Source organism: Pseudoliparis swirei, chromosome 1 (assembly GCF_029220125.1).
Source record: "Pseudoliparis swirei isolate HS2019 ecotype Mariana Trench chromosome 1, NWPU_hadal_v1, whole genome shotgun sequence".
NCBI lineage: Eukaryota > Metazoa > Chordata > Actinopteri > Perciformes > Liparidae > Pseudoliparis > Pseudoliparis swirei.
Window position 1 is genome coordinate 1,686,104 of NC_079388.1, and position 26,686 is coordinate 1,712,789.

At 46.1% G+C, this 26,686-nt stretch overlaps 1 protein-coding gene across 1 annotated transcript in view; it reads left to right on the top strand.

Moving 5' to 3' along the window:
- phf14 (PHD finger protein 14) overlaps window positions 1–25,438 on the top strand; it is a 91,034-nt gene extending 65,596 nt beyond the window's left edge. Inside the window, exons 17-18 of the mRNA XM_056416160.1 lie at window positions 2,814–2,931; window positions 24,797–25,438. Coding sequence (XP_056272135.1) covers window positions 2,814–2,931; window positions 24,797–24,889 — 211 coding nt within the window. The 3' untranslated portion in view covers window positions 24,890–25,438. The remainder of the gene's footprint in view (window positions 1–2,813; window positions 2,932–24,796) is intronic.
- The last annotated feature ends 1,248 nt before the right edge of the window (window positions 25,439–26,686 follow it).

The following is a 26,686-nucleotide window of genomic DNA, read 5'->3' on the forward strand; positions in this document are numbered from 1 at the left end:
ATCGTGATATCATGAGACTCCATGGAATGGACGTCTGAGAACATAACAGCCTGAGCAAGACTCAGTGTATCAGTCTTATTGTCATCCTTTGAAACAATTGCAGAGAGAGAAACCGTTGCTGTGAAATACAGACGTTTCCGACGTGGAGTGGATCGGCTCGTCTACAGTAGACGGGTTTGCGTGGTTTGGACTGAAAAGGCTGCTCGGCCACCAGAACGCCTTCATATTCAGAGTTTAACAAGTACATTACCATCTTTCTTTTTCATAACTATTCCCTCAAATCTCATGCACGGTCAGCAGAGCTAGTAAAACACCTAACATCAAGAAAGACCTCAGGGAAGCTGATGCAAACTCCATTAACCCTCTGGGGTCCAAGGTCTCACATTTCTTAAATTCACTTTTTAAAAGGCACTTGCATGTGATGCCTACCCGTGTGCTATGCAGAACAATCTCAGCTATCTGTATAATGAAGCACTATCGCCTTCAGGCAAAGTGTAAGAGGTAATTTGGCCTCTGAGCTAAAAAGTCCAATTTATGATTGGTGATGGAAATTGGTTTACCAAAGCCTTAGGTTCACAAATATTGATGGAAATTAATGAATAAAATAGTCTAAAACCAAATTTAGTAATATATTTTTTGTAAAAGTGTTGTCTGTCAGTCTTTCACCAAATGGAACTGAGAGACGACTTCATACTTCAGATCAAGCATCATGGGATGTGTGCAAATAAAAAAATAACATGACAAAGGTTTTTTGTTTTCAAACAAAATATTTACGATATTTTAGTCAATTTTCCAAACAAGAACATAATATGTCCTATATATATATCTATATATATGTATGTATATATGTATATATAAATAAAAACAAACTATTTACCAACTGAAAACTGGAAAGGGCGGTGTTTTACCAAAGCGTAAAGTGGGAGGTCCTAAGTGACTTACTAAGTGTTCATTGGTTAGTTTCACATACAATATTGACGGACGCACGATTCGACACAAACGCCACACGTACGATCTCGTGAGAAGACGGAGAAGGAAGTCGACCGTCTACAGATTACGGCAACATCCAAACCATATGTATGTGTCTTTTTACCGCAGAGATATTAATACAACACCGAGCCGGCCGGTCCGAGGACGCCAGAGGGTTAATAGCATGCAGACTGACCTGTGACTTCTCCTTTAATCATGATGAGGCGGACTGCCCTTCAAAAACACACACACACACACACACACACAATCACACTCCACAATTAGAGCCAATTATGTCCGAATCAATGAAGGACATTCACGTTCTCCAATGAGAATCTGATAACAGCCTAACAGCCAGAGGGAGGTCGGCCCCACCCTCTCCATTCGTCTCCATTACAGCGTGGGGCCTTCAAAGACCGGCGGAGGAACGGCTGTCTGCAGCTTTCACAGAGACTGTTCAAGCCCCGCGCTACCTTCAGAGCTTCAGGTCGATGTGTAACCTGAGGAATCAGCAAAGCCCCTTTTGGGAAGTGAATGGTTCCCTGTGGTTCTCTGTACATGGAGAGCATCATTCCAAATGATAGATACAAACTAAAGTGAATAGCATTACCTGTAGCTGACCTTACGGAACAACAGCACATTTAACAAGCTTTTTCTGGCTCTTACTTTCTTACTTAAATGTGTTGTCATCGTTGTATAGATCTGTTTAAAGCTTGCAATAACTATGCGAGGGGATTAACTAAAAGTGGTTGAAAATGCAACCTATGCAGCTTGACCATCTAGACCTGTATGCTATGAGTGAGTGAGTAGAATACATTAGCAAGTGGCCCAGTAGGTAGTGGCCATATATATATATGTATATATATTATATATATTTTTTAATATAATATATATATTATATAAAAATATATTTAAAAATCATTAAATGTGTATCTATAATTTTCTATATATATACTTTTTTATAGACAGTATATATTTATATATATATATATAATTGTATTGTTTTATTTATTTATTTTATATATATATATATAAATACAAATATATATATTTAAAAAAATATATATATATAAATATTGGATATTGTGCCAAAACAAAGTGGTTGTTCGTAAGATTTCATGATGAGGATACGTTGATTACTTTTTATGCCCCAGAGCACTAGAGATGTTGGGAGGATCTTGTGATCCTTGGAAGGAGCCAGGCTATTTCCTGTCTTTAAGCTAAGCTACATTAGCCACATCCCGCATACGAGCATGTTTCCGAAAATGTGAAACTAATCCTTCAATATCCTGTGAAGACTATATAAATCTTGACATAAATGATTGTACTCCAGACAGAGTATCAGGCTGCTGATTGGTTGATTGATTTGTTCACTTTGCTGATCGACTTGTACGATTGGCTCCTTGGTGGCTTGCTCCAGCGTGTGATTGGTTCCACACTCATATCGAGTAGTTTCAGCCTTTAAACAGATCAGGAGCATCGCTCTGGACTCGTCTGTCGGGGCTTTGATAATTCAAGCCTTCAGTCATCTTCTGAGGGCATAATCTCTCTCTAGTCCATTGTTACGGAACCTCGCCGTCATATATCTGACACTAACAAGGCCTCCATTCATCTGGCCACTCATAGGAACCGTCGGGACATCAATGTCTGTGTAAGGTCACGGGGTCGGGAGTGATAAGAGGGACGTTGCACTCCATTAACAACGAGTCTCATGACTGACAACTAGCCGCCTTGTCCTCATCCATCACTGCTCCGTGAGCCGGCCTCGTCGTTGTTAGAGGCCGGGGTGGGGGGGGGGGGGGGGTCTTCGTGCCAGGCGTGTAACACGTGCCCTCCCTGTCCAGGTGTGACGAGTGCCGGCTCTGCTATCACTTTGGCTGTCTGGACCCCCCGCTGAAGAAATCCCCCAAGCAGACGGGGTACGGCTGGATCTGCCAGGAGTGTGACACCTCCTCCTCCAAGGTGAGTGGAAGCAACGGACGGGGGGGGGGACTAAATAAATTGCCTGAATTAGCTCCTGAACTATAGCTGCAAACCGTGTGTAGCCTCCCCTCTTCTAATCTGAACTAACTGAATTACAATAGATATTGGATTTCATTCCAATGTGTCTGTGGTGGCTTCCTGTTCTGTTGCTGTGTCTGTGGTTCTCCTCCCCGAAGGTATCGTATCACTCACAGATTGGCAATATCTAAATTAACTCTGAATTACAACCGCCAGACTGACATGAACAGGTTCATCCAAATGACCAATGAACAGGTTCATCCACATGACCAATGAACAGGGTTCATCCACATAGTGACCAATGAACAGGGTTCATCCACATGACCAATAAACAGGGTTCCTCCACATGACCAATGAACAGGGTTCATCCACATAGTGACCAATGAACAGGGTTCATCCACATGACCAATGAACAGGTTCATACTCATGTTGACCAATGAACAGGGTTCATCCACATGACCAATGAACAGGTTCATCCACATGACCAATGAACAGGGTTCATCCACGGTTCATCCACATGAACAGGGTTCATCCACATGACCAATGAGCAGGTTCATCACATGACCAATGAACAGGTTCATCCTCATGACCAATGAACAGGTTCATCCTCATGACCAATGAACAGGTTCATCCACATGACCATTGAACAGGTTCATCCACATGACCAATGAACAGGTTCATCCACATGACCAATGAACAGGTTCATCCTCATGACCAATGAACAGGTTCATCCACATGACCAATGAACAGGTTCATCCACATGACCAATGAACAGGTTCATCCTCATGACCAATGAACAGGTTCATCCACATGACCAATGGACAGGTTCATCCACATGACCAATGAACAGGTTCATCCACATGACCAATGAACAGGTTCATCCTCATGACCAATGAACAGGTTCATCCACATGACCAATGAACAGGTTCATCCACATGACCAATGGATCTCCAGGACTTTTCCATGTATTTAAACCAAACTTCCATGACCTAACCTTTTGTGAAATCTCCGTGTATACACGAGTATAGACCTTAAATGAGACAATAGTTTGATTAAAGGAATACATATTTAGATAAATGTTTATTCTTTTAATCAAACTGTGTAAATTAACATATGAATATAACATAATTTCCATGACTTTTCCCAAACAATTTGGGATTACATTTTTTTCAAGGACTTTTCCAGGCCAGGAAAATAATCATTTTTAAATTCGATGACTTTTCCAGGTTTTCCATGACCGTACGAACCCTGATAACGTATTTCTTTTTTCTGGCTACTAAGTGCTGACGTCATGCCTGTTTTTTTTCTTCTTCCTATTAATGAAACTGGACTCGGCTAATGCTGGTTAGTCTTTCTGTGGCAGCTGTTGGGGTGGAGTCTCCAATTTGGCCTCGGTTGCTGGCTGATTGGCAATCAGTCAGCAGCCGACGCTGCTCTCTTAAAAGGAGCAGTTGAGAGTGGAGTGGGAAGGGTGAGTCTTGCGGTCTGCTGAGTGAAGTGTGAATTGAATGAAGCATGTTCCGAAAACCTCGTTGTTGGCGACTCCTTGGCGCTTTGGGGGGAAACCCACGGTTGACGACCCGGAAGCCGTCACACTTTCCTTTTCGTCAGGCGAGGCGTAGCACAGCGCCGGGCCGAGGAGCCGCTCAGCAGGTGTTGAACAGCACCAACACAAAGCAACGCCGGTGGGACTCGGTGATAATGTTAGGCTGACTAGAGGAATACAGGCGATCGGCACAACGGGCTCTAATGGTCACTAAAACCCAATAGAGTGGGTCAGACCATTTAAAGAGGCTCAGTTCAACCAAACCACAGTGTGAGGTCAGAATGTGTTCATTAACAGCTGAGAAAACCGTGTTGAATAGATATAGAGTTTCACAGTGCAGCGCTCGTTATGTGAAGCAATGTGTGTGTTAATGTTTTTGTACGGTGAAACATTGGACCGTACCAAACCGTAACAAAAGAACTTCCCCCACTTTCTCAGTTGTGGATAACAGCTTGTGGACTGATTTATATGTCTCTGGATAGTGTGTTAAAATATGCATTCTCTCTCGCGACTCCTCTGGTTGTATAGAAGTCCATGCTTCATGTGTTAAAGCTGCATTCTCTCTACTGACCACCAGGGGAAGACTCCTCTGGTTGTATAGAAGTCTATGCTTCACATCCTAAAGCTGCATTCTCTCTCCTGGCCACCAGGGGGCGACTCCTCTGGTTGTATAGAAGTCTAATCTAACACCTGTGTTGTATGTACACATAAAGCAGACACACCTCATGGTCTGATGTGTGAGTCATGAATAAAGAACATGTGCACATCTGTCCTCTGATAACAAGAACAGGGTTCTGGATTGTTCCGGTTGGGATCTCTCTGTAACTCCGAGGAACCTCAGCTCGGTTCCTCTGCGTGTTCAGGCCTCTCCAGGAACTCAGATCCTCGCTGGGTTAGTTTCTGTTTGATCTTCGTCACAACGCGGGATCCATTTCATTCAGTCGGTAAATTATATTTCATTATAGTTATACATAAAACGACCTGCTTGCTTTGAAGTCCTAGAGGCTGCAGTGTTAAAACTCCACAGTGAAATAGTGTTGTTTGTTCTGGGAAATAAACTCAATGATTCATCCTCTCAGAGGTCAGACCGTCACGTCCCTAAACTTCAGGCTCAAACACACGACGCCACCGCCTTCCAAAACGATGCCGACGGCTTCCATTAGGACCCCTGTGCCCGTCACCGTGTGACAGTTCAACCGTCAGATGAAACTTGTTCCGGGCGGTCTTTTCCTCTTTTATCGTCCGGCTTCATATATTGTAACTTTTACGCTGCAGACGTACAGCAGTAAAGACCAGCAGCGAGCGTCCAGCCGGCGGCGCTCTCTCCGTGTCATCTCCCTCGTTCTGCCGCCTCTTGGACTTCCCTCTGCGGTCCCTGGTCCCTGTGAAGTGGCTCCCATCCCCCTCCCCCGCCCTCCCACGTGGGAGAGGCTCTTGCCTCCAGCTCTCTCGCTCCGGGGCGACGGTGTTTGCTGTGTTGACGTGATCAATTAGTGCGGACGTCTTTTTCCCCCCCCCCCGCCTCCATTCCTTTAAGCCAGAGGTGTCCAAACTTTTTTCAAAGAGGGCCAGATTTGATAATGTGAAGATGCTCGGGGACCAATCGTCCCTTCGGATATTTTTTAACCATAAAAGTTACATGCAAATAATACACCATTTTCATTGTCACAATTATCTTTATTTTTCAAATGGCAATGTAACCAAATATAAGCCACTCAGGCAGGCGTGAACAACTTTAAAAACACAATTCTGCCTTTCATTCATATCTGGAGTCAGAAAACATTGAACAAACTACATGAAATACCTTTAACTTTCATGAACTTGATTTTAAACAGGAGTAATAAGTAATGCTGTCTGTTGTCTGTTAAAACATGTAAAAGACAGAGCAAAATTCAGAAGATCATTCAGACAGTAATAGTTTGTGTCACATCTATAGGTACATAACATCAAAAGTTATAGCCAAATCTTATTCAAGAGTTTAATAAAATAAGTGCCATAAGTCCAAGTGCATATATTAGTGCTTTTGGGATTCAGTGTTAATAGTGACAGATGTTTCCCTTCAAAACACACATGTCAGATTGACCAAGAAACAGATAACTTGCTGACACTAATGAGAAGGGTGATACTGAGATCTGGATTTCAGTAAACAGACCAGGTCGGGTTTGACGGCACTGGTTGAGATGCGTAATATGTCACGTAAGTGGGAGTCACTTAGTGTTGACCTCAATCGGCTCTTGTTTACATTCATGACAGAGAATGTCTGCTCACACAAATATGTGGAGCCGAATAAACTCAGCATTTTCTTTGCAAGTGTTTGCATTTCTGGAAACCTGCCTTTATCCGGCTGCCGGCAAAAGTCACCAAGAGAAAGCTGCTGGTGTCTGCCGCGCCACTCATCGTCACACTGCAGCTGGAGGAGCATCATCAGGGTCCACGGAGAGGGGAGAAGAGAAAAGCAACATCTCCTTTTCAATAGCTGCAAAATCCCGAAAGCGTTTGTTTAATTCCACAGAAAGAGATGTGACGTCTGCTGCATATTTCTCCATTTGCGCACCGATGTGGTCCTGTGGAAAACTGTCAATGACCTCTTTCAAAGCTGGGAAATGTGCAGTGCAGGGTTCCGATTGTGACAAGTGTCTTCGGAAAAGTTGCAGCTTGCTTCCAAAGGCCTTGATGTGTGCATATAGCTGGCTCACCACTGCGTCTCGTCCTTGAAGATTAACATTCAGTGCATTCAGATGCTTCGTTATGTCAACCAAAAAAGCCAAATCTGCCAGCCATACAGGATCTGACAGTTCTTGCATTGGTTGCCCCTTTTCATCCAAAAAATGTCCGATTTCCCCTCTGAGAGAGAAAAATCGCTTCAATGCAGACCCCCGACTGAGCCACCTCACATCGTTGTGATATATTACGTCTCCGTATTCAGCCTGGATGTCAAGCAAGAACGGCTGAAACTGGCGGTGGTATAGAGCTTTAGATCGAATGGAATTTATTGCCTTTACCGCCGGTGTCATAACGTGCTCAAATTTGAGAATTTTTGCGCAGAGAGCCTGCTGGTGAATTATACAGTGGAGTTTTATAGCGTTACCTCCTTCTTCGCTGACTTTATTGCAGATCAGTGTGGACAATCCACTTCGTTCACCAGTCATGGCAGGCGCACCATCGGTAATAATCCCACAAACTTTACTCCATGGTAGTTTCATATCCTCAACAGCTGCACAAACAGCAGCGAATAAATCTGTTCCTCTTGTTTGGCCTTTGAGGCTTCGGAGGTCAAGCAGCTCCTCTGTTACGTTCATGTCGTCATCAATTCCTCTTCAAAAAATCAGTAGCTGTGCAGTGTCAGATGCATCTGTGCTTTCATCGCAGGCTAATGAAAAATAATCAAAAGTCACTCCCCTGTCCCTCAATTGTCTATGAATATCTGACGATATGTCCTCAATTCTCCGTGCCACAGTGTTACGAGCCAGGCAAACGTTCATAAATTCTTGCTTCTTCTCGGGGCAAATGTTCTCCACCATTTTCATGACACAGTCCTTGATAAACGTACCCTCTGTCAAAGGTTTGCCATGTTTAGCTATTAACATCGCCACTTCGTAGCTTGCTTTGGTCACGTTTTCATTTGAATCATTGGCCCGCGTGAAGAATCGCTGTTGTGAAGCCAGAGCGGCTTTGAGTTGCTTCACTTTTTCAGCGCGGTCACTCGCCGTTAGCTTGTCAAATGTGTTGGCATGTTTTGTCTCGTAGTGTCTCTTTTCATTAAATTCCTTAAACGAGGCAACCGTCTCTTGACAAATTAGGCAAACACAATTGCCTCGAGTGTCAGTGAAGAAATACTGTAATTCCCATTTCTCCTGAAAACGGCGGCCCTCACTGTCAACTTTCCTCTTTTTACTTGCCATGGTAGAAATGATCGGAGAAGAATTCGCGGCACCGTGTGCTTGACAGTAGGTTGGACAAGTGTGTGCAACAGTAAAGCTGTACTAACTATCACACGGTTGCCTTGTTCTCGCGAGACGAACATTTGAACGATGCCAAAGTATAAGTCCAATACCGTAGCCTAGCGGTTGAAGGAGGAATTGCATTTGAAAGTTTTATTATATAATTAACAGTGCTGGCGGGCCATAGATAATACATTATAAGACCGAAGCTGCGGGCCATATGAAATCTGACCGCGTGCCACGATTGGCTCGCGGGCCGGACTTTGGACACCCCTGCTTTAAGCAAAGATCAGTCGCGTTGAAGAACTTCAAAGAGCTCCGGAGCCTCCGCTCTACCCATCTGTTCACGCTCTACTCTGGAGTTCTGTGAAAGAGTCGATGCTTTTTACCGATTGTGAAGGATCTTAAATATTCGCTCTGAGTTCTTCCGGCACATTGAAGAGGCATATTTAAGCAACAAGTGGGTGAAAGCAGCCGGGCCGCGTGTTGCAGGGTCCACATCCTGAGAGGCGGTGAGGAATGTGACATTTGTGAGCGCCCGTGGTGTACGGACCTGTTTAAGGCGCGAGGTGCTCCGAGTGGCTCGGTAATAGCGAGTGTAGGGAGATAATTGACTCCACTAAGGGCATCTAAAAAGCACTCTGAGATGAGAGCTGTATTTAAGGAGCGTTTTATTATCTGCTTTTTAAATGCCAAGTCGTGCACTGTTTTTTCTGCCTGTGGGGGGGGGGGGGGGGATGTTTTGTTAAATGCCAGCATTAAGTGCACAGTGGTACCTGATCATTGCGACTGAGATATAGCTGCTGGCAGAGATAGTGGACGGTCAACCCCTCTGCCTGGAAGTCTGTTACAAAGAATTATACAGGAAGTGATTGGAGCTCCCCGCGGACACTCTCTTATCTGAGAGGACGTCTGAAGGGAGAGAGAGAGGGATGAAGGGAGATAGAGGGGGATGAAGGGAGAGGGATGAAATGTCTGACAGTATGTGATGCTGAGCAAATATACGTGTATATATATATATATACATATATGTATGTGTATGTATATGTATATATTAGAGATGCACCGATCAGGTTTTTTGTGCCGATCACTGAAATCAGTACCTGCCGATCCGATAATACCGATCACCGATCACGGTGTCGATTGAAGCATTCTATTTATTGTGTAGCATTATTTCCTAGGACTATGAGGAAATACATATATAAAGCACCTCAAACATTAAAGAAATTACCGATTTCTTTAAACATTTAGGACTTTTACTTTGAAAAATGTCCTAATTGATACATTAAAATGGTTTGATTGCTATTGTAGGGGATTTCAGATATGTATGGAACACATCTGCATTATTCATTTCCTGGAACTCTTGGGGAAATCTATTTCCAGGACTTTTTTTAACATACAAAAGTCTGACTTATTTTTATAAACTCTTCCTTGGTACAGTAAACATGTTTTAATGTTAGCATAATTTAAGCTAAATCTCAGAAACGATCTATAAAGATACAAAATCAGTTCATTGTTTACTTTTATATGTTCGTGTATGATTTGTCGACATCTTATTTCAATAAACGGATGTTGTTTCACGTGGTTCTTTCCGCTAACTTTGCAAAACCGGATGTTGTCACATAAATCCTTCCGCTAACTTTATCAAAACCCTCGCGCTCCCGATCGAATGTGTTTACCGTGAGCATCAGTCTCTAGAGGCTCAGACATGTGAGAGTCGGCTGAGTCGACCCAGAGATTCAACTCGGGGGACGGGGACGCCGCTCGGTGGTGAGGATCCCCTCTGACCTCTCACTCTGCGGCCCTCGCCGGGCGCGTCGTCTCCGTTGCGGTGCGCGGCGATTGAAACGTCTCTGATTGTTCTCGCAGATGTTACGTCATCTGATCGGCCGTTTTGAGAACGCCGATCAAAACCGATAATGGGAAAATCAGCCGATATGGATCGTCGCCGATCAGATCGGTGCATCCCTAGTATATATATATATATTTTGCGTTTTTTATTTTTTATTCTTGTGTGTTGCTGCTACTGTCACGACAAATTTCCCCATGGGGATTAATAAAGTATATATCTATCTATCTATCTATATATATATATACATATACGGTATATATATATATGTTTATGTATATATCTACATATATATGGAGATATATACATATATCTCCATATATATGTATATGTAGATATATACATATATATATACATATATTTATACATATATATGTATATATATATATATACATATATAGCTACATATATATGTGTATATATACATGCATATATATAAACATTTGTATATATACATCTACACTTATATATGTATATGTCTGTATATTTATGTATGTATATAAGATATATATATATATATGTGTAGATGTATATATATATATAATAAATATATAAGATATATATATATGTGTAGATGTATATATATATATATAAATATATTGACGGCATACTTCTTCAAACATTACGGTCTCAGTCATATTAAGAGTCATCCATCCACATAATCAACCCAAATTAAAACCGGTTCCAAGCGGCCGACTCAAACGTACGACGGTGAGATTGCAGCCGTAAAAAGAGGCGAGACGCAACGATTCGAGCAGAGGACATAAGGGCTCGCTAGGGATATGCTAATCTAATATCCGTCAAGTCAAAGTACAACCTCACATGCACAAACCGTACAACAGGACTAAGTTCACAGCAGCCACGTTCAGTCCGGTTGAATCAAACCCGGGAGCCATTTCATCGGTTAATAACGACTGCTTGCCCTGTTTTGGTGAACTAGCAGCTTATTTGCATGTGAACTAACTGTTTATTCGAGAAAAAGAGACAGTAATTAGCTCGCCAGTGCACCATGCGGTTCCTCCACCTCGAGACCAATTTAGCGGTACAAGAGCAGCCGACACTCCGTCGTCTCCTAGCAGCAGAAACAGTGACGGACGAACCGTTTAGAGGCAGTTCAGCCGCCGGCAACACGTTCTGTAAGCGGTGTCGCGTGAACGCACCAAGGAATTAGAGAGCTAGTTAGCTAACTAGCCAGCCCCCTAATTGAGTAAAAATGTACCAACGTAATACTTTATCCGGACACTATTGTCACAGCACATTGCTAAAGCCAGAGGAGTAACAATGGGCCTTTTTCTCATCTTCTGTATGATAACCAGTTTAGCATGAAAGCTGCTAAACAACTCTGATTTAAAAACAATATGCTTCTTCCACACAGTCTTATCAGACGTGTGGAGGCTGGAAACGAGGAGCCGTTTGACTGATAATCGTATTACATTATCACCACCTAATTTTGTTTAAAGTTTATGGACCGTTTCAGTTTTTTTACATTGGCATATCAAACCTCAATACTCTTTGACCCCTGAGTTACATGTCTGGTTTGTATTGTAGCGTTTAGTATAGTAAAACTCACAGTATTCAAAGGTTAGCACTGTCTGCCATGTCAGCTTGTTAGTCTTGCTGCTCTTTAATATAGTTCCTATTTGCTTCACCGTGCTATCTAAGCCTCATCGTATGGCATGGATGTAGCTCCGTAGCTAGCTAGCTATGTGAAGATGACATAGCTAGACAATCGTGATTGGCCGATTGTTTCTCCAACAATGGGAAACGGATATCAATGAATACCAAGTCTATTTGAATCATTGGACAAATCCCAGGTTTAGTCGTTTCCTCAAACTTCTAAAACCGTGTTATTCAAATCTAGCACAACCCAAACACACAACAAAGACGATGCTATACCACTGTATGCTTTAGAAAACAAGCCAAGGGGGTGCTGAGCGATTAAACATCTCTCTTGTTCTGCCTGTTTTGTGATATACATGCCTAAAAGGTGCCTAATAGTTCTAGACTGAAATAATATCGGCATTATAATTATTATAACTATGAGGATTTTTTTAGTTGCCTATTTTGTGGAGCCCCCTCAGGACTTGGTGCCCTACGCACAGCGCGTAGTGCGCTATGGGAGCGGCGGCGCTGGTAGTAGTTTATAGCACAAACAACAATGAACTAGTGGAGGCGGCAAGGTGCTCAGTGTTGCCAGATTGGAGATGGTGAAGTATCGTACCAAAGGCTCACAATGGTCGTATTTGGAGGATAATTATCGTGTATCTGGCAACCCTGAGATCGGTCGACCAATGACTGTTCTCTATACCGTCAGAGCTCGCGCAGGAAGGTGGAACGTAAGGGAGATACCATTTCCAAAACTTGTAAGGGGTAATAACTAGTTTGTGAAAACCCAGAGAAACACAAATATCCGACGAAGCAAAATCCCGGACGTTTTTGGAATCCCTGCCAGACGCATTTTATAGGTCTCAAAAAGAGGACGTGTCCGGGGAAAAGAGGACGTCTGGTCGGCCTAAAGTAACCCTCTACTTTCTTGAGTTTCCGTTTGTAGCTTCTGTATCTGCTCCCTTATGTCCTCCATTTTGAAGTTTTCCTGACCGCGTCCGTTGACCGCCAAGCTAGCTGCTGACTCACTGTTCTGTGGCCGTCTTTCTTCCACAGGCGTTGTAGTAGGTGAAGGTGAAGCTCTACCCCTCCGACAGATGGTCCTGCACTTGACTGGTGATTTGAGTCCTTATTAATAATTCCCAAAACCAACGTAAGCGCTGTGTACAAAGGCACAAAACGATAATTATGCATTAGGTTGTTCTTCGTTTGCATTCATATAATACACACATAAATCCAACAGTTACGCAAATATCCTTAAAACATACACAGTTATTACATTCAATACAACTGAAATAACCTTGTTCCTCTTCTCAATGTCCGTACCTAACTTTCATGGTATTCCGTCCAACAGCTGTGGAGATATTTCACTCAATCTGCTTCTAGCGCTATGAAATAAAGGAGATCCAAAGTCTTCGGGATTCACCCTCTGGGTACCATGCATGTCACACCAATTGTAGCATACCCCCCTCCGACAGATCGTCTTGCACTGGTGATTTTAGTTTCATTAATAATTCCCAAAACCAACGTAAGAGCTGTGAACAAAGGCACAAAACGATAACTATGCGTTAGCTTGATCTTCGTTAGCATTAATATAATACACACCTAAATGACTAAATGTCTCCTTGCTGATGATTCGTCGCTTTCGATGTGCTCGTATTGTTGAGATGTTTGCTCAGCGCTAGTCATTACAGAGGAGCCGCTGCGCTGCCATTGCAGCCGTAGTTTATAGACGGGCCGGAGTTCATTACGGACGCCGTGTTTCTCCGGGCCTGCTCGGCTGAGATAAACCCGCTCTGACCGAGGCCACGTCCCTCCTGCTGTCGCCGCAGGCCCTTCGCCGAATTGATTTCAGTCGTAAAGTGACAGTGTCGCCTTAATATACGGATGGACTTTAATTTAAGCCTGTTACAGTGCCAAGGGGCGCTTGTTTAAGGCCTTTATTTACACCCTTGCAGCGCCGCTCCACGGTGAATCAGACCAGAAGATGCGGATAAAAGGTTTGAAATGCCAAAAGCTCTTAAAGTTGCCCAGGCAGTGTTTAAAGTACTCAACTGTGAACTCGTGTGTGGGATGCACTACTTTAGCTGCACTCAGACTTGTTGTCATCAAAAGGATTGCAACTGTTGGAATTACTGTCCGTAAAAGTTTAATCTCCCTGCCTCCCCCCACTCCCACGCCGCCGTGGCTTCGCAATAGAAGTTCTTTTACGACCTCGAGGTACACGCAGCTCCTTTTATGTGCGCGTGGCACTTGTGTGTTTACGGAAAAGCCCATTTTCCCATTTTCCGCCGGTGTTTGTCTGTTTTTATGTCCCTTCAGATGAACGTTTCCACGTCATTCTCGATTCCGAGGGAGATTACCTTCACACCGCCGCGCCATCAATCAGGAGCTGCGTCGCTTGACCTGCGAACGGCTGTAATTAAGTTAGCCTAATTAACTTAATGAAGCGGCGCGCTCGGCCGCCTTGACTGTATCGGGCAAATTGAAAGAGAAATCGGCGTCATTACTCATCAGACGTTGTGGTATTTAGAGGGAGACGGAGATAATGCACTTTGTTACCAACTCCTCCGCCAGCGGGGGTCTTATCTCGCGTTCCACTGCTTTTATTTCCTCCGCGAGGCCGTCGTCATTAGCGGTCCGATCGGTTTACTCCGTATCGCCGGCGCCTTTTGAGGAACGGAGGAGAATCCCGGAGAGCGATCTGAATGCGCGGCTCGCTCCGCGTCCTCTTATCTGTGTTGGACCGTAACGCCGCAAAGGACCGCGCGATCGATACGCCGGGGGGCTCTCACTCAGGCGTCCCGAGTGCCGAGAGCCGGAGAAGCTCATCAATGACGGTTGTCTTTTAGTCGCGGCCAAAGTTTAACCACAGTTTAATGTGATTTAAAGGCGAGCCGGGGGCGGCTAAATGAGCCTGCGGGGAGCGCGGGACGCGGTCAAGGGTGGCCGGGCGGGGACGGCGAAGACGAAGAGAAAATCGATGGCGGGGAGTCACCTCAATCACTTTAACGAGGCGCTGCAGCCGCCCGCCGCCCCCTCTCAGGGGCCAATTAGGAGTGTGTGATTGCTGCCGGGGGTCCCCAGCGGCCCCCGGATGTCCATTCCTCTGGCCCGGGCTCGTCCTAACAACCCTCTTAGCGGTGAGCGGACGCCGGGACGCTCTCCGGACCCCCCTCAGTATTTCACGGTAAACAGCGTAGCGGGCGGTTTTGTTCTTTACGGCCCTTCGTTAAGACGGCGGTCCGACGGGCCCCGGGCTCCTGCTGTGTGGGCACAACGCGACGCATCCGATACATATTCAGCATAAACTTTACTTTCGCATCTTTCTGAACAAAGCGGCGAGCCGAGGCCTTCGCTCGGGCGAAGTAACGAGCGTCGCACTGACGGCCGCGAGGCTGGAAAGACGGCGCTGTGCGTTAACACGCATTCATCTCCATGAGCCCGACCGCCCCGCGGCGAGGTCGGGCCGTGGCGCGTCGACCAGGCGAGAGCTCGTCATTCTGCAGCCGGTCCGATCGGACGTCGGCCACATTTACATATTTATCACATTAACCATCAAAAAGTGACGGGTGAGCAAATAAAAACAAGAGTCGTGTTGTAATTAAATCTTTTGTTCACAATAGAGACTCAGGAGGAACTCCTGGTCCCAGATGTGTCGGAGCTTAGCATATGCTGGGTATTTTACCAGAGTGGGATTGGCATGGCAGGTTATTATTATGGAGAGTGGCGGTTAACCTCTGCACACGCTCGCAGCTCATGAACGCCCTTCTGTTGCCTGTGAGTGATTTCGACGCGTGCTCTTGTATATCAGGTGTGGAACTCACGAAGCCGTGCGGAGTACATTTAATGAGACGTATTGTTCCTCACGCCGAGACGCAGCAGCACTTATCCCACAGGGCCCGAGCACTCGGGCCTCTTTATGACGCCCGCTTCGTTGTAAACGACTCAGATTGGAATGGAAGTGGAGGGAGAGCAGCGGGGGGATCCTCTTCCGGGGGAAGTTGGTCTGCAGCTCTGACGGGGCAATAAAAAAGAGAAACCTGCTTTAAAGTAGGCGCCGCATGGCTCCTCGGTGTCGGTCACGCCTCACTAAAAGAGAGAGAGAGAGAGAGAGAGAGCAAAAAGGGGCATTAAAGAATGCCCTTTGTAATAAATGAAACGGGAATTGCAAATATGAGCAGTCATGAAATGTAATGGTGCTCTCTGGTGGTGCTGGTGGTGCTGGTGGTGGTGATGGTGGAGCAGCGCTCGGGGCGGAGGTGGTTAAATGCGCCGCCTGAACGGCTAATGAAGCGTCTGTTTATGACCGACTGAAACGGTGTCATCTCGTGAATGGCAACAAGATGCACACACACACACGGTGGTATTGGCTTCGTTAAAATGTATTAATATGTTAATGAATATTGTTGGTGCTGAGAAGAAGCCTCATACCTACAGGACAAGCCAACAGTTTACAATGTTAGTCAGTTGGAACGACTTGATAATACCAAGGAAAAGACGCAGGAAGATAAATACTATATATATTTATTTATATATATTTTTATTTTTTTATTATTTTTATTATTTATATAATATATATGTATAGTAATTTTACAAATACAATATTTGTCAGTTTGAATGATTTTATAATATCAATGAAAAGAGACGCAGTATGGTAAATACTATATATATTCATATATTTATATTTATACAGCTGATTTATGTATCAAACACGGCCAGTAATAAAAATATAATTCATAACATATTGTGAAATAAGCTGCGGGAGCATTTCCTAATAATGTCTGCATCACTAACGTTAACGCTCATGATTTAAACTGTTTCACCTTGTATTCAAATGTAATTGAAGGGACGCTCACGCTTTATTCTATATAACATATATAACATGGACAGCTGATCAGTCTGTAATTTGGAATTATGAAATATGTGTTTACTGTTTATATAACAGATTTAAATATGTGAGATGTGTTTGTCGAGCTTTGAGGAGAAAAAGGAAATGATCAGTAAATCAATAAGGCAATTATCTTTTTGTTTTTTAGTAATTACAGTTATCAAACCATCTGAAGAAGAAAACATACTTACAAAATTTAAAAAACATGAATATAATTTTTAAAAATTACAAGTTGACATAAACTGTTTAAATAATAATGTATATCATAATTTAATAAGGAATATCTTAAGAAATATATAAATTATGAAATATTAGTAGAATTGGCAACACAAAAAATATTTTTAAATTATAACATCGCTCCAGTGGAAAAACAAATTATGTTTATTAATAAAAATAATGGGAATAAATAGTTGAGTTATAATAAATTATCACATCACTTTAGAGTATTTTGTTCATTATAATTGTTTTATTTATTATTATTTTTAGTCGTCTTATTTTAATTCTGTATTCCCGTCGTGTTTGAGAAACATAACCCTAAAGAATATGCCAACATGTCATTGTTCCTCTCTGTTTGCCAACAGTGCTTTAAACTCAGCACAATATTTTGCATAAACAATATTATATTAGTCATTGAACTGAACTTTGGTTTCATTAATTGTGCAACATGACAAAGTTTGATGGGATTCTTGTTTGTGGGGTTTGTGCTGAGATGAAGATGAAGAACACTCACCTCCCTGAGACCCTCCGAGGGGAGAGGACCACGCCAAGCGGGAATGCATACATAAATAAATAGATAAATGAATGAATAGGACGGAAGCAGAAAACAAGATGAGGGAATCAGTCACGCTAATTAACTGCTAATTTGTTTGAGGACTGCGAACGTTTGATAAAGAAAAGAGAAGCTTCTGGGAATATCAACGCTCACGCTGCGTCCTGCATGAGGGGCGTGTGTGTGTGTGTGGTGTGTGTGCGTGCATGTCTAGTTTGTGCGTGTGTGTGGCAGTGTGTGTGGGGGTGGGGTTGCCGTGTTGTGTGTGTGGCGTGTTGTGTGGGGGTGGGGTGTTGTGCGTACGTGCGTAGATGTCTAGTATGTGCGTGCGTGTGTGTGTGCGTGCATGTCTAGTATGTGTGTGTGTGCGTACGTGCATGTCGTGTGTGGGTGTATGTGTGTGTGCATGTCTTGTGTGGGTGTGTGTATGCGTGCATGTCTAGTGTGGGGGTGTGTGTGTGTGTGCGTGCATTTCTTGTGTGGGTGTGTGTGTGCGTGCATGTCTAGTGTGGGGTGTGTGTGTGTGTGTGTGCGTGCATGTCTAGTGTGGGTGTGTGTGTGCGTGCATGTCTAGTGTGGGGGTGTGTGTGGGTGTGTGCGTGCGTGCATGTCTAGTGTGGGGGTGTGTGTGGCGTGTTGTGTGTGTGTGTGCATGTCTAGTATGTGTGTGGCGTGTGTGTGTGTGGCGTGTGGTGTGTGTGTGAGTCCATGTCTAGTGTGTGTGTGTGGGTGTGTGTGTGGCGTGTTGTGTGTGTGTGCATGTCTAGTGTGTGTGGCGTGTTGTGTGTGTGTGTGCATGTCTAGTGTGGGTGTGTGTGTGGCGTGTTGTGTGTGTGTGCATGTCTAGTATGTGTGCGGCGTGTGTGTGCGTGCATGTCTAGGATGTGTGTGTGGCGTGTTGTGTGTGTGCGTGCATGTCTAGTGTGGGTGTGTGTGTGGCATGTTGTGTGTGTGCATGTCTAGTATGTGTGTGGCGTGTGTGTGTGTGGCGTGTGTGTGCATGCATGTCTAGTATGTGTGTGTGTGTGTGGCGTTTTGTGTGTGTGCGTGCATGTCTAGTGTGTGTGTGGCGTGTTGTGTGTGTGCGTGCATGTCTAGTGTGTGTGTGTGTGTGCGTGCGTGCATGTCTAGTGTGTGTGTGTGTGTGTGTGGCGTGTGTGTGTGTGTGTGCGTGCATGTCTAGTATGTGTGTGTGGGTGGCGTGTTATGGGTGCGTGTGTGCATGTCTAGTGTGTGTGTGTGGCGTGTTGTGTGTGTGTGTGCGTGCATGTCTAGTGTGTGTGTGTGGGTGTGTGTGTGGCGTGTTGTGTGTGCGTGCGTGCATGTCTAGTATGTGTGTGTGTGTGTGTGTGTGTGTGGCGTGTTGTGTGTGTGTGTGCGTGCATGTCTAGTATGTGTGTGTGGGTGGCGTGTTATGCGTGCGTGTGTGCATGTCTAGTGTGTGTGTGTGTGTGTTTTATTGCGGCGGGGGATGTGAGGCTGAGCAGTGTGAACGCCGGACTGCTCTTCGTAGCCCCTACGGCTGAGCCCTCCTCCTGTTCCTCTTCCTCCTCCAGCTCCTCTTCCTTCTCCTCTTTTTCCTCTTCCTCCTCCAGCTCCTCTTCCTCCTCCTCTTTCTCCTCTTCCTCCTCCTCCTCCTCCTCCTCCTCTCCCCAGCGTCACATGACAGAGGCTCTGCTCAGCTCCTGCCCTTTAAAAAAATGCCCCCCCGACTCGAATGAAAAATGTGTCATTTCATTATCATATATGCTGGTGCCAGGGGGGCTGCCAGCCTATGGAGAGCAGGCGGGGGAAACAATCCCCCCCTCTTCCTCCTCCTCCTCTTCTCCGATCCCTCGTTTCCCCAGAGGGAATGGATGGAGATATCCCACAATGCCAGAGCCCATCAGCTCTTGCAGTTCTGTCAGTGGGGTGGGAGAGGGGGGGGGGGGAGCATCTGCCTGACACAAATCCTCACCACCCCAACAACAGACTGTTTCAGCTGCTGCGGTCAGGCAGGCGCCTCAGTCGCGCTGCAGACAAGAGAGAGAGGAGGGAGTTTCTTTCTCTCAGCCATCCAGGTTGTGAAGACTCGACCCAGGACCCCCCCCCCCCATAGACCCAACTGCCCTGCACACACACACACACACCACACACACACACACACACAAATATTGTGTTGTTTTTGTTGTTTTGTTTTTGTAAATATGTGCACCACATTCCTGCTGAGCATTTCCTGTTGCTCACTGCCTGCACACCCCTGTGTGTGTTGTGTGACAAATAAAAAAATCTTGAATCTTGAATCTTGAATCTTGAAACGACTCGAGATGGAGGGGGGGGGGGGCTGAACCTCTGGAGTCCACCGGACGCTCTGTCCCCGTCTCTGGACCAGTGGAGGAGCAATCTTCAGACAGCAGATAATATTAGGTTTGCCACGATAATTACAGATGATAGCTCGGCTGTGGATATTTGATATGTCACGGGTGTCCTGGACATGCCTGTCAACAATGTCTCCGGAATTTCATCCACGTTTAAGAAGGGGGAAGATGTAAAGGCTGTAAACACATGTTGGTATGGTCTACCTGAATTGTAACATTTTATGTGGATTAGGCTTTGACAATATGTTCAAATGTTCAAAACAGAAATGAAATAGAGATAAAGTTGGACTGTGTGTCAGGCGCACCGGCTGCGGTGGGCCGACACGACCGAGCCGCCATGCATCGGATTCACGTTTTGCCTCATCGTGACAGAGAGGGGTAAATCATAAATTCAGACACAGCGACGATAAAACAACAAAACATCTCTCATGGTGGGTAAGAAGTGCATAGCATAGTCAGAGGTGTGCTGTATAGTGCTATGCTAATAGTAGCATAGTCAGAGGTGTGATGGAACATGGTCCAAAGCCTAAAGTTGTACAGTATGTCAACAACAACAGCAGAAGAACAACGTTAACAACATCAATACACGGCTTTGAGTAAATAAAGTTTCATTGAAGTTAAAGACACAAAGCGCCTCACGAGCTCTGAATAAGCAACACGCTGGTCCTGGATGTTAATGAACCCCAGCAGGACTCCAGATGAATCCTAGTGCTGCGGCGCGTCTGTCGATGTGCAAACAGGGATTTGTTTGCCGACACAATTTCCCACATTCATCAGGCGCCGTGTCACAAAGCGCCGTGTTTTACAGCTTTCTCCGATGCCCTGAAGTGGCCACCGGGAAGTCGGGGAAGGAATGCGTCTTTAAATCACGCTCCCGCTCTCAAAGAGGTGCGCACCGCTTTTTAATTGCAGCGTAGATATTTCAGTTCCAGACTCCTGAAGCCGTGACGCAGCGTGTGCCCCCCCCCCCCCCCTCAGACGCTCCCCCAGGCGGCGGTGAGCAGCTCGTCCTCTCCGTCTCCGTGACATTCTAAATTGCACGCCGCACGGGCAATTTCAGTCGACTCACTCCATAAGCCCGACTTTAGGGGCCGATGAATGAGGAGCGGGGCCCCGACGGAGGGCGAGCTGAAGCTGTGGCATCGCTTTTCAAAGAAACACGGAAAACTGATGAAGATCTGGGGGCCCGGGTGTCCCTCCCACTCAGGGGGGGGGGCTCTGCAGGCGGACAGACAGCAGGGTCATACCAGTGAAGCTGTGGAGCGCCGACAGGTGTGATGGGGGTGGGGGGGGGGGGGTCACCTCGCTCCCAGGGACACACACTATATCAGCGCGGGAGGCACATCTCTGACTTTATGAGATGGTTAGCATGCGCCGGCCCCTCCTCCCTCTCTTGTTCCCCCCCCCTCCCCCCTCACCCCGATAACGGATGGCGCCACAGGTAATTGGAAAATTGGCAGGCTTGTCAGAGAGATTTGGTGGACGGCACCGGGCTGTATCTACGACGGCCGAGTTCACGAGGTGTCACCCCCCCACAGCCCGATTTATGCATCGGCCCGGTGGACCGGCACCAGGAGACAAGCCGGTTCAGGAGGAAGGAGACCATTTTTCTCCGGAGCCTCGGACAAGGTTCCTGTTCGCGAGGAGGAGATATACGAGCCGGCCGGTCCACCGTTCCGACGCGCCGACACGACCACGGAGCTCCGACTGGTCGGGTCCGCATCGTCACGGTTCACAGAACCACAGACGGGTCAGGACTCTGCACCGGTCCAGAGTGTGTCAGGTCATCCGCTGTGAAACGTTATTTTTGCCATTGATTTTTAACAGTGTAGGATCAAGACCTCGTGGGCGTCGGGCACGACGTGCCAACGTCGAACCGACAACCGGCGTTTGCCGACATGTTTCTGCCGATGTTCTTTCGAGGAAGAGCTTCAACGTCATGAAGTCAAACTTCCACATTGACATCAAAGCGTGATTTTGTAAAACGTTTCCGCCAAAGAACTCGAACAAACATCGAAATACCAGTAAATATGTAATATAGGAATTGGGAACGTTTATATAAATATAACGAACAGTCATCATGAAAGTGTGGGAACTGTGATGTCCTGTGTCCTAACCGTGAGATCAAAGAGTTCATATTATGGGATGGAGCAGGCAGGAGACAGCATTATGTATCCATCTCGTTAAAGGAGAGGAATGGACACATGTCCTCTAGCGCCACCTTCAGGTGTCTTCATGCAGACACTGACACCTTTTCTCAGGTGATGACTTTGCATCCAGTGACATCATGAGGTCAAAGGTCAAAGATTATTCTACAACGAAGATGGTGAACAACGATAAGCCTGCAAAGCATCATCACGGTAGCTTTGTCATGTTGGCGTGTTACCATGCTGATGTTAGCGCGCTGATATTAGCATGCTGACGTTAGCATGCTGACGTTAGCATGCTGATGTTAGCACGCTGACGTTAGCATGCTGATGTTAGCGCGCTGACGTTAGCATGCTGATGTTAGCGCGCTGACGTTAGCATGCTGATGTTAGCATGCTGATGTTAGCACGCTGACGTTAGCACGCTGACGTTAGCATGCTGATGTTAGCACGCTGACGTTAGCATGCTGATGTTAGCATGCTGATGTTAGCGCGCTGACGTGAGCACGCTGACGTTAGCACGCTGATGTTAGCATGCTGATGTTAGCATGCTGACGTTAGCGCTCTGATGTTAGCATGCTAGTGTTAGCATAATGATTTTAGCGTACTGATGTTAGCGTGCTGATGTTATCACGCTGATATTAGCATGCTGGTGTTAGCATGCGGATGTTAGCGTGCTGATGTTAGCATGCTGATGTTAGCGCACTGATGTTAGCATGCTAGTGTTAGCATAATGATTTTAGCGTACTGATGTTAGCGTGCTGATGTTACCATACTAATGTTAGCATGCTGATATTAGCGTGCTGGTGTTAGCATGCTGATGTTAGCGTGCTGATGTTAGCGTGCCGATGTTAATGCTCTGATGTTAGCACGCTGATGTTAGCGTGCTGGCTTTAGCGCGCTGACGTTAGCATTCATCTCAAATCACCGCTGTGGCTAAGTACCGCTTCGCGGAGCTCTGGCTCTTTTGTTATCAAGTTGCAAAGATCATTTTACAGATTTAATTAGGACCCAAAGAACCTTCAGACCGAATGCTGGAGCAAGTCTTTGCCCAAGAGTCTAATGCAGTGAAACGAGTCCGCCAGCGAACTTCCTCCCACAACCTTTTGTGAAACGATGAATTCTGCTTTTTTTAATTAGCGAGCGCACTGTGACTGGATCACCTGCTGATTGGCCTCGAGGGGCATGGTTACGGTTTTTACAAAGTACTTTTGAAGTGCTCACATCTCCTGTCGGCCGGCACCAGATTGTATCAGGATGAGTGCGTTTGGAAGAGTTTACAATATTAAAGAAGTGTGAGCGCAAAGAATTCGTGAGGGAGTGAAAAACAACCTGAGAGTGACAGAGAATTAAAACCTCGCCGCTCGTGGATTCACGAGGCGCCGTGGAGGCGGGTCCTCACCTGGCGATGGCTCGCTGTGGGGTGGAGATGTGTTTATTCACCTCTGGAGGGGATCATTGTCTCTGTCAGTCGTTTCATCACCGCTGCAGCTCTGCCCACTGTCACGTTCACTCTGTCTGCTTCACCACATCAGCTCCTCGCTCGGCCCACGGCCACTTCCTGCTCTGCTCGTGTCACTTCCTGCTCTGCTCGTGTCACTTCCTGCTCTGCTCGTGCCACTTCCTGCTCTGCTCGCGTCACTTCCTGCTCTGCTCGTGTCACCTCCTGCTCTGCTCGTGTCACCTCCTGCTCTGCTCGCGTCACTTCCTGCTCTGCTCGTGTCACTTCCTGCTCTGCTCGTGCCACTTCCTGCTCTGCTCGTGTCACTTCCCTTCTCGGTGTCTGTAAAACTCACCTGTACATTTGGGACTTTTTATAATCATTTGTATAAAAACTAAATTGCGTCCGGTCAAATCATATAAGGAAGTAACGGTTTAGAGACACAGTTGTAGGTGAGCAACACGATACGTAGTTAATCATTCATCAATCACACACACTCGATCCAATTGTGATGAAAATGAATCAGAAGCTGCATCTTAACCCTGAGATCCATCACGTTGCCATAAACAGTCCATGAAACGTTGAGGAACAGGAGCTGGACGATGGGGACGTCTTTATGGCCATATTAACCTTTCCTGAAAATGAACTCCTCCACCTGGATACAACGTGTTCCATTCCAGCTGTGAGCTCTGAGCTAATGCTTCACTTTCTTACGAGGCTTTTATTATTCATATTTTTCCGAAAATGTAAGCTCCGGTCGGTCATATTTTTGGACGTCGGGGTTCCGGTTGGCGACGACGCTTCCCGCAAGTCACTCGACGACCTCCTGACCTTCTCCCGCTCGACATAAAGATTTAATTGGTCCTGAAAGTTGGCCCCCTGTGTATATTTTGAGGTGGGGTATTAGCCCCTAAGTCCCGCCCCCTTGAACTCAAACCAGCCAATCACAGTAAAGCATCGTCCAGCTCCAACCAGGCGCCTACATGATGCTCCTCACTCACGTGCTCCCACTGTGGGTCGGTTCTCGGATGGTCTAGTCGAGCTGGTCTCGTTAAACGTGGTCTAACAGTGACAACGTTACCCGGGGAGTTTGACGGGAGGAATACGTCATCAATTTATAAGGCAGAGAGGCGGTACTTTGTGCGGGCATTATCGACCACAAAGTACCGCCTCTCTGCCTTATCGATAAATTAAAGTACACCTCACTCTCAACCAATCAGAATGCTTGATTTCATCCACCCGTGTTATAACTAGCGTTGTGTTGCGTCCTGTGTTTCCAGGAGGAAGACGAGGAGGAGGACGAGGAGCAGGAGCAGCCGGAGGAAGATGCCGCTGTTAAAGAGGAAACGGCGGAGCAGGAGATTCCAAACTGAACCTGAACACACCACCGCTCTGTGGCTCCACCTCCAGTCTTAGAATTTCAGACTATAGAGCACACAGAACTTCCTACTAGCCCCCCAAAGTGTGTAGCCGGCCAGCAGCAGGGAGCCCCCCCCCCCCCCCCACACATAGTTTAGCAAAGCAGAGGAGTATTTTAGAAGAAGAAGAAACACTATTTAAGATTGTGATATCTTTAGATTTAAGGGAAGAGTTTGTACTTTTTAATGAACGAAGACGGACAGACCATGAACGCATCACACACACACACACACACACACACACCACTAGGCTTCTTCTACAGCAGGTCACGAGTCCAGCTGTGGACGGCCGGCCAGCGGACGTGTTCGTGACCCTGTCCACGCGATCTATTTTCATACGCTGATCCGACGTCAGTTTCCTCAGCGTCTACGAGACCGAGCGAGCCGAGCGCCGAGCGCGCCGCCGTCCTCTCGCCGTCTCCGACACGCATCTCACTCGACAGTGCCACATCCTAATCTATTTTGTCATTGGGTTTGTAATAAAGTCGGCCATGTTTGATTGTTGGTTGTCTTTGTTTGAAGACGTGTTTCCCTCTCCTGAGTCTCCGGTGCTCTGACCTGCTCCAGTCTCTGACCATCACGTGTTCACCATCATGTCATTCAAATCAACAACACCTGTGATCTGGTGCTAAATGAGTAAAGTGATGATCACATCTAGCTGACCGCTCATTATATCTGACCAGAGACGACTGTCGGGCCAAAGCACCGTCAATCTGGAATTAACCCTTAAAGTGCCAATGCATTTGAGAGTGTTTTGCTTCTCAAAGCACGTGTTTTACATCGATGCTCACTGTGGCACCACGACACAACATGCATGGTTGAAAAGAACACTTTAAAGGCAGAAAGTTATTTATATTTATTTAGAGAATAACAGTAAACGCTAGAAAATAGGACTCAGATTAAATTGATGCTTGCCAGTGATTGTAATAACCTCTGGTTGTATAGAAGTCTGTGTTCAATGTGTTAACGCTGCATTCTCTCTCCTGACCACCAGGGGGCGACTCCTCTGGTTGTATAGAAGTCTATGCTTCACATGTTAAAAGCTGCATTCTCTCTCCTGACCACCAGGGGTGGGGGGCGACTCCTCTGGTTGTATAGAAGTCTGTTCAATGTGTTAACGCTGTATTCTCTCTCCTGACCACCAGGGGGCGACTCCTCTGGTTGTATAGAAGTCTATGCTTCACATGTTAAAAGCTGCATTCTCTCTCCCGACCACCAGGGGTGGGGGGCGACTCCTCTGGTTGTATAGAAGTCGATGCTTCATGTGCTAAAGCTGCATTCTCTCTCCTGACCACCAGGGGGCGACTCCTCTGGTTGTATAGAAGTCTATGCTTCATGTGTTAAAGCTGCATTCTCTCTCCTGTCCACCAGGGGGCGACTCCTCTGGTTGTATAGACAGCTAACGTCTCGTGGCGTTGAGGAGTCTCAGTGAAGGGTTCCCCCCCTGATGCCCAGGATGAACCGCTCCACCTCCACTCACACCGGAGGACTGTGTGTGTGTGTGTGTGTGTGTGTGTATGGGGGGGGGGGGTCCTGCATACCTCACACCGTCCTCACATCTTCCCACAGCAGTCAACGCTCTGGCGTCTGACATTAAGGCGTCGAGGGGTGTGATTCACAACGAGTTTCCAAAGGAAATTTTCATTTAGCCATTTCAGGCGGGGGGGGGGGGGGGCTGTAAGTGTGCCCAGCCGTGAAAGACATTATCGGGAGGTCTCCGGGTTTATTTCTGCTTTTTCTCGGGGGGGGGAC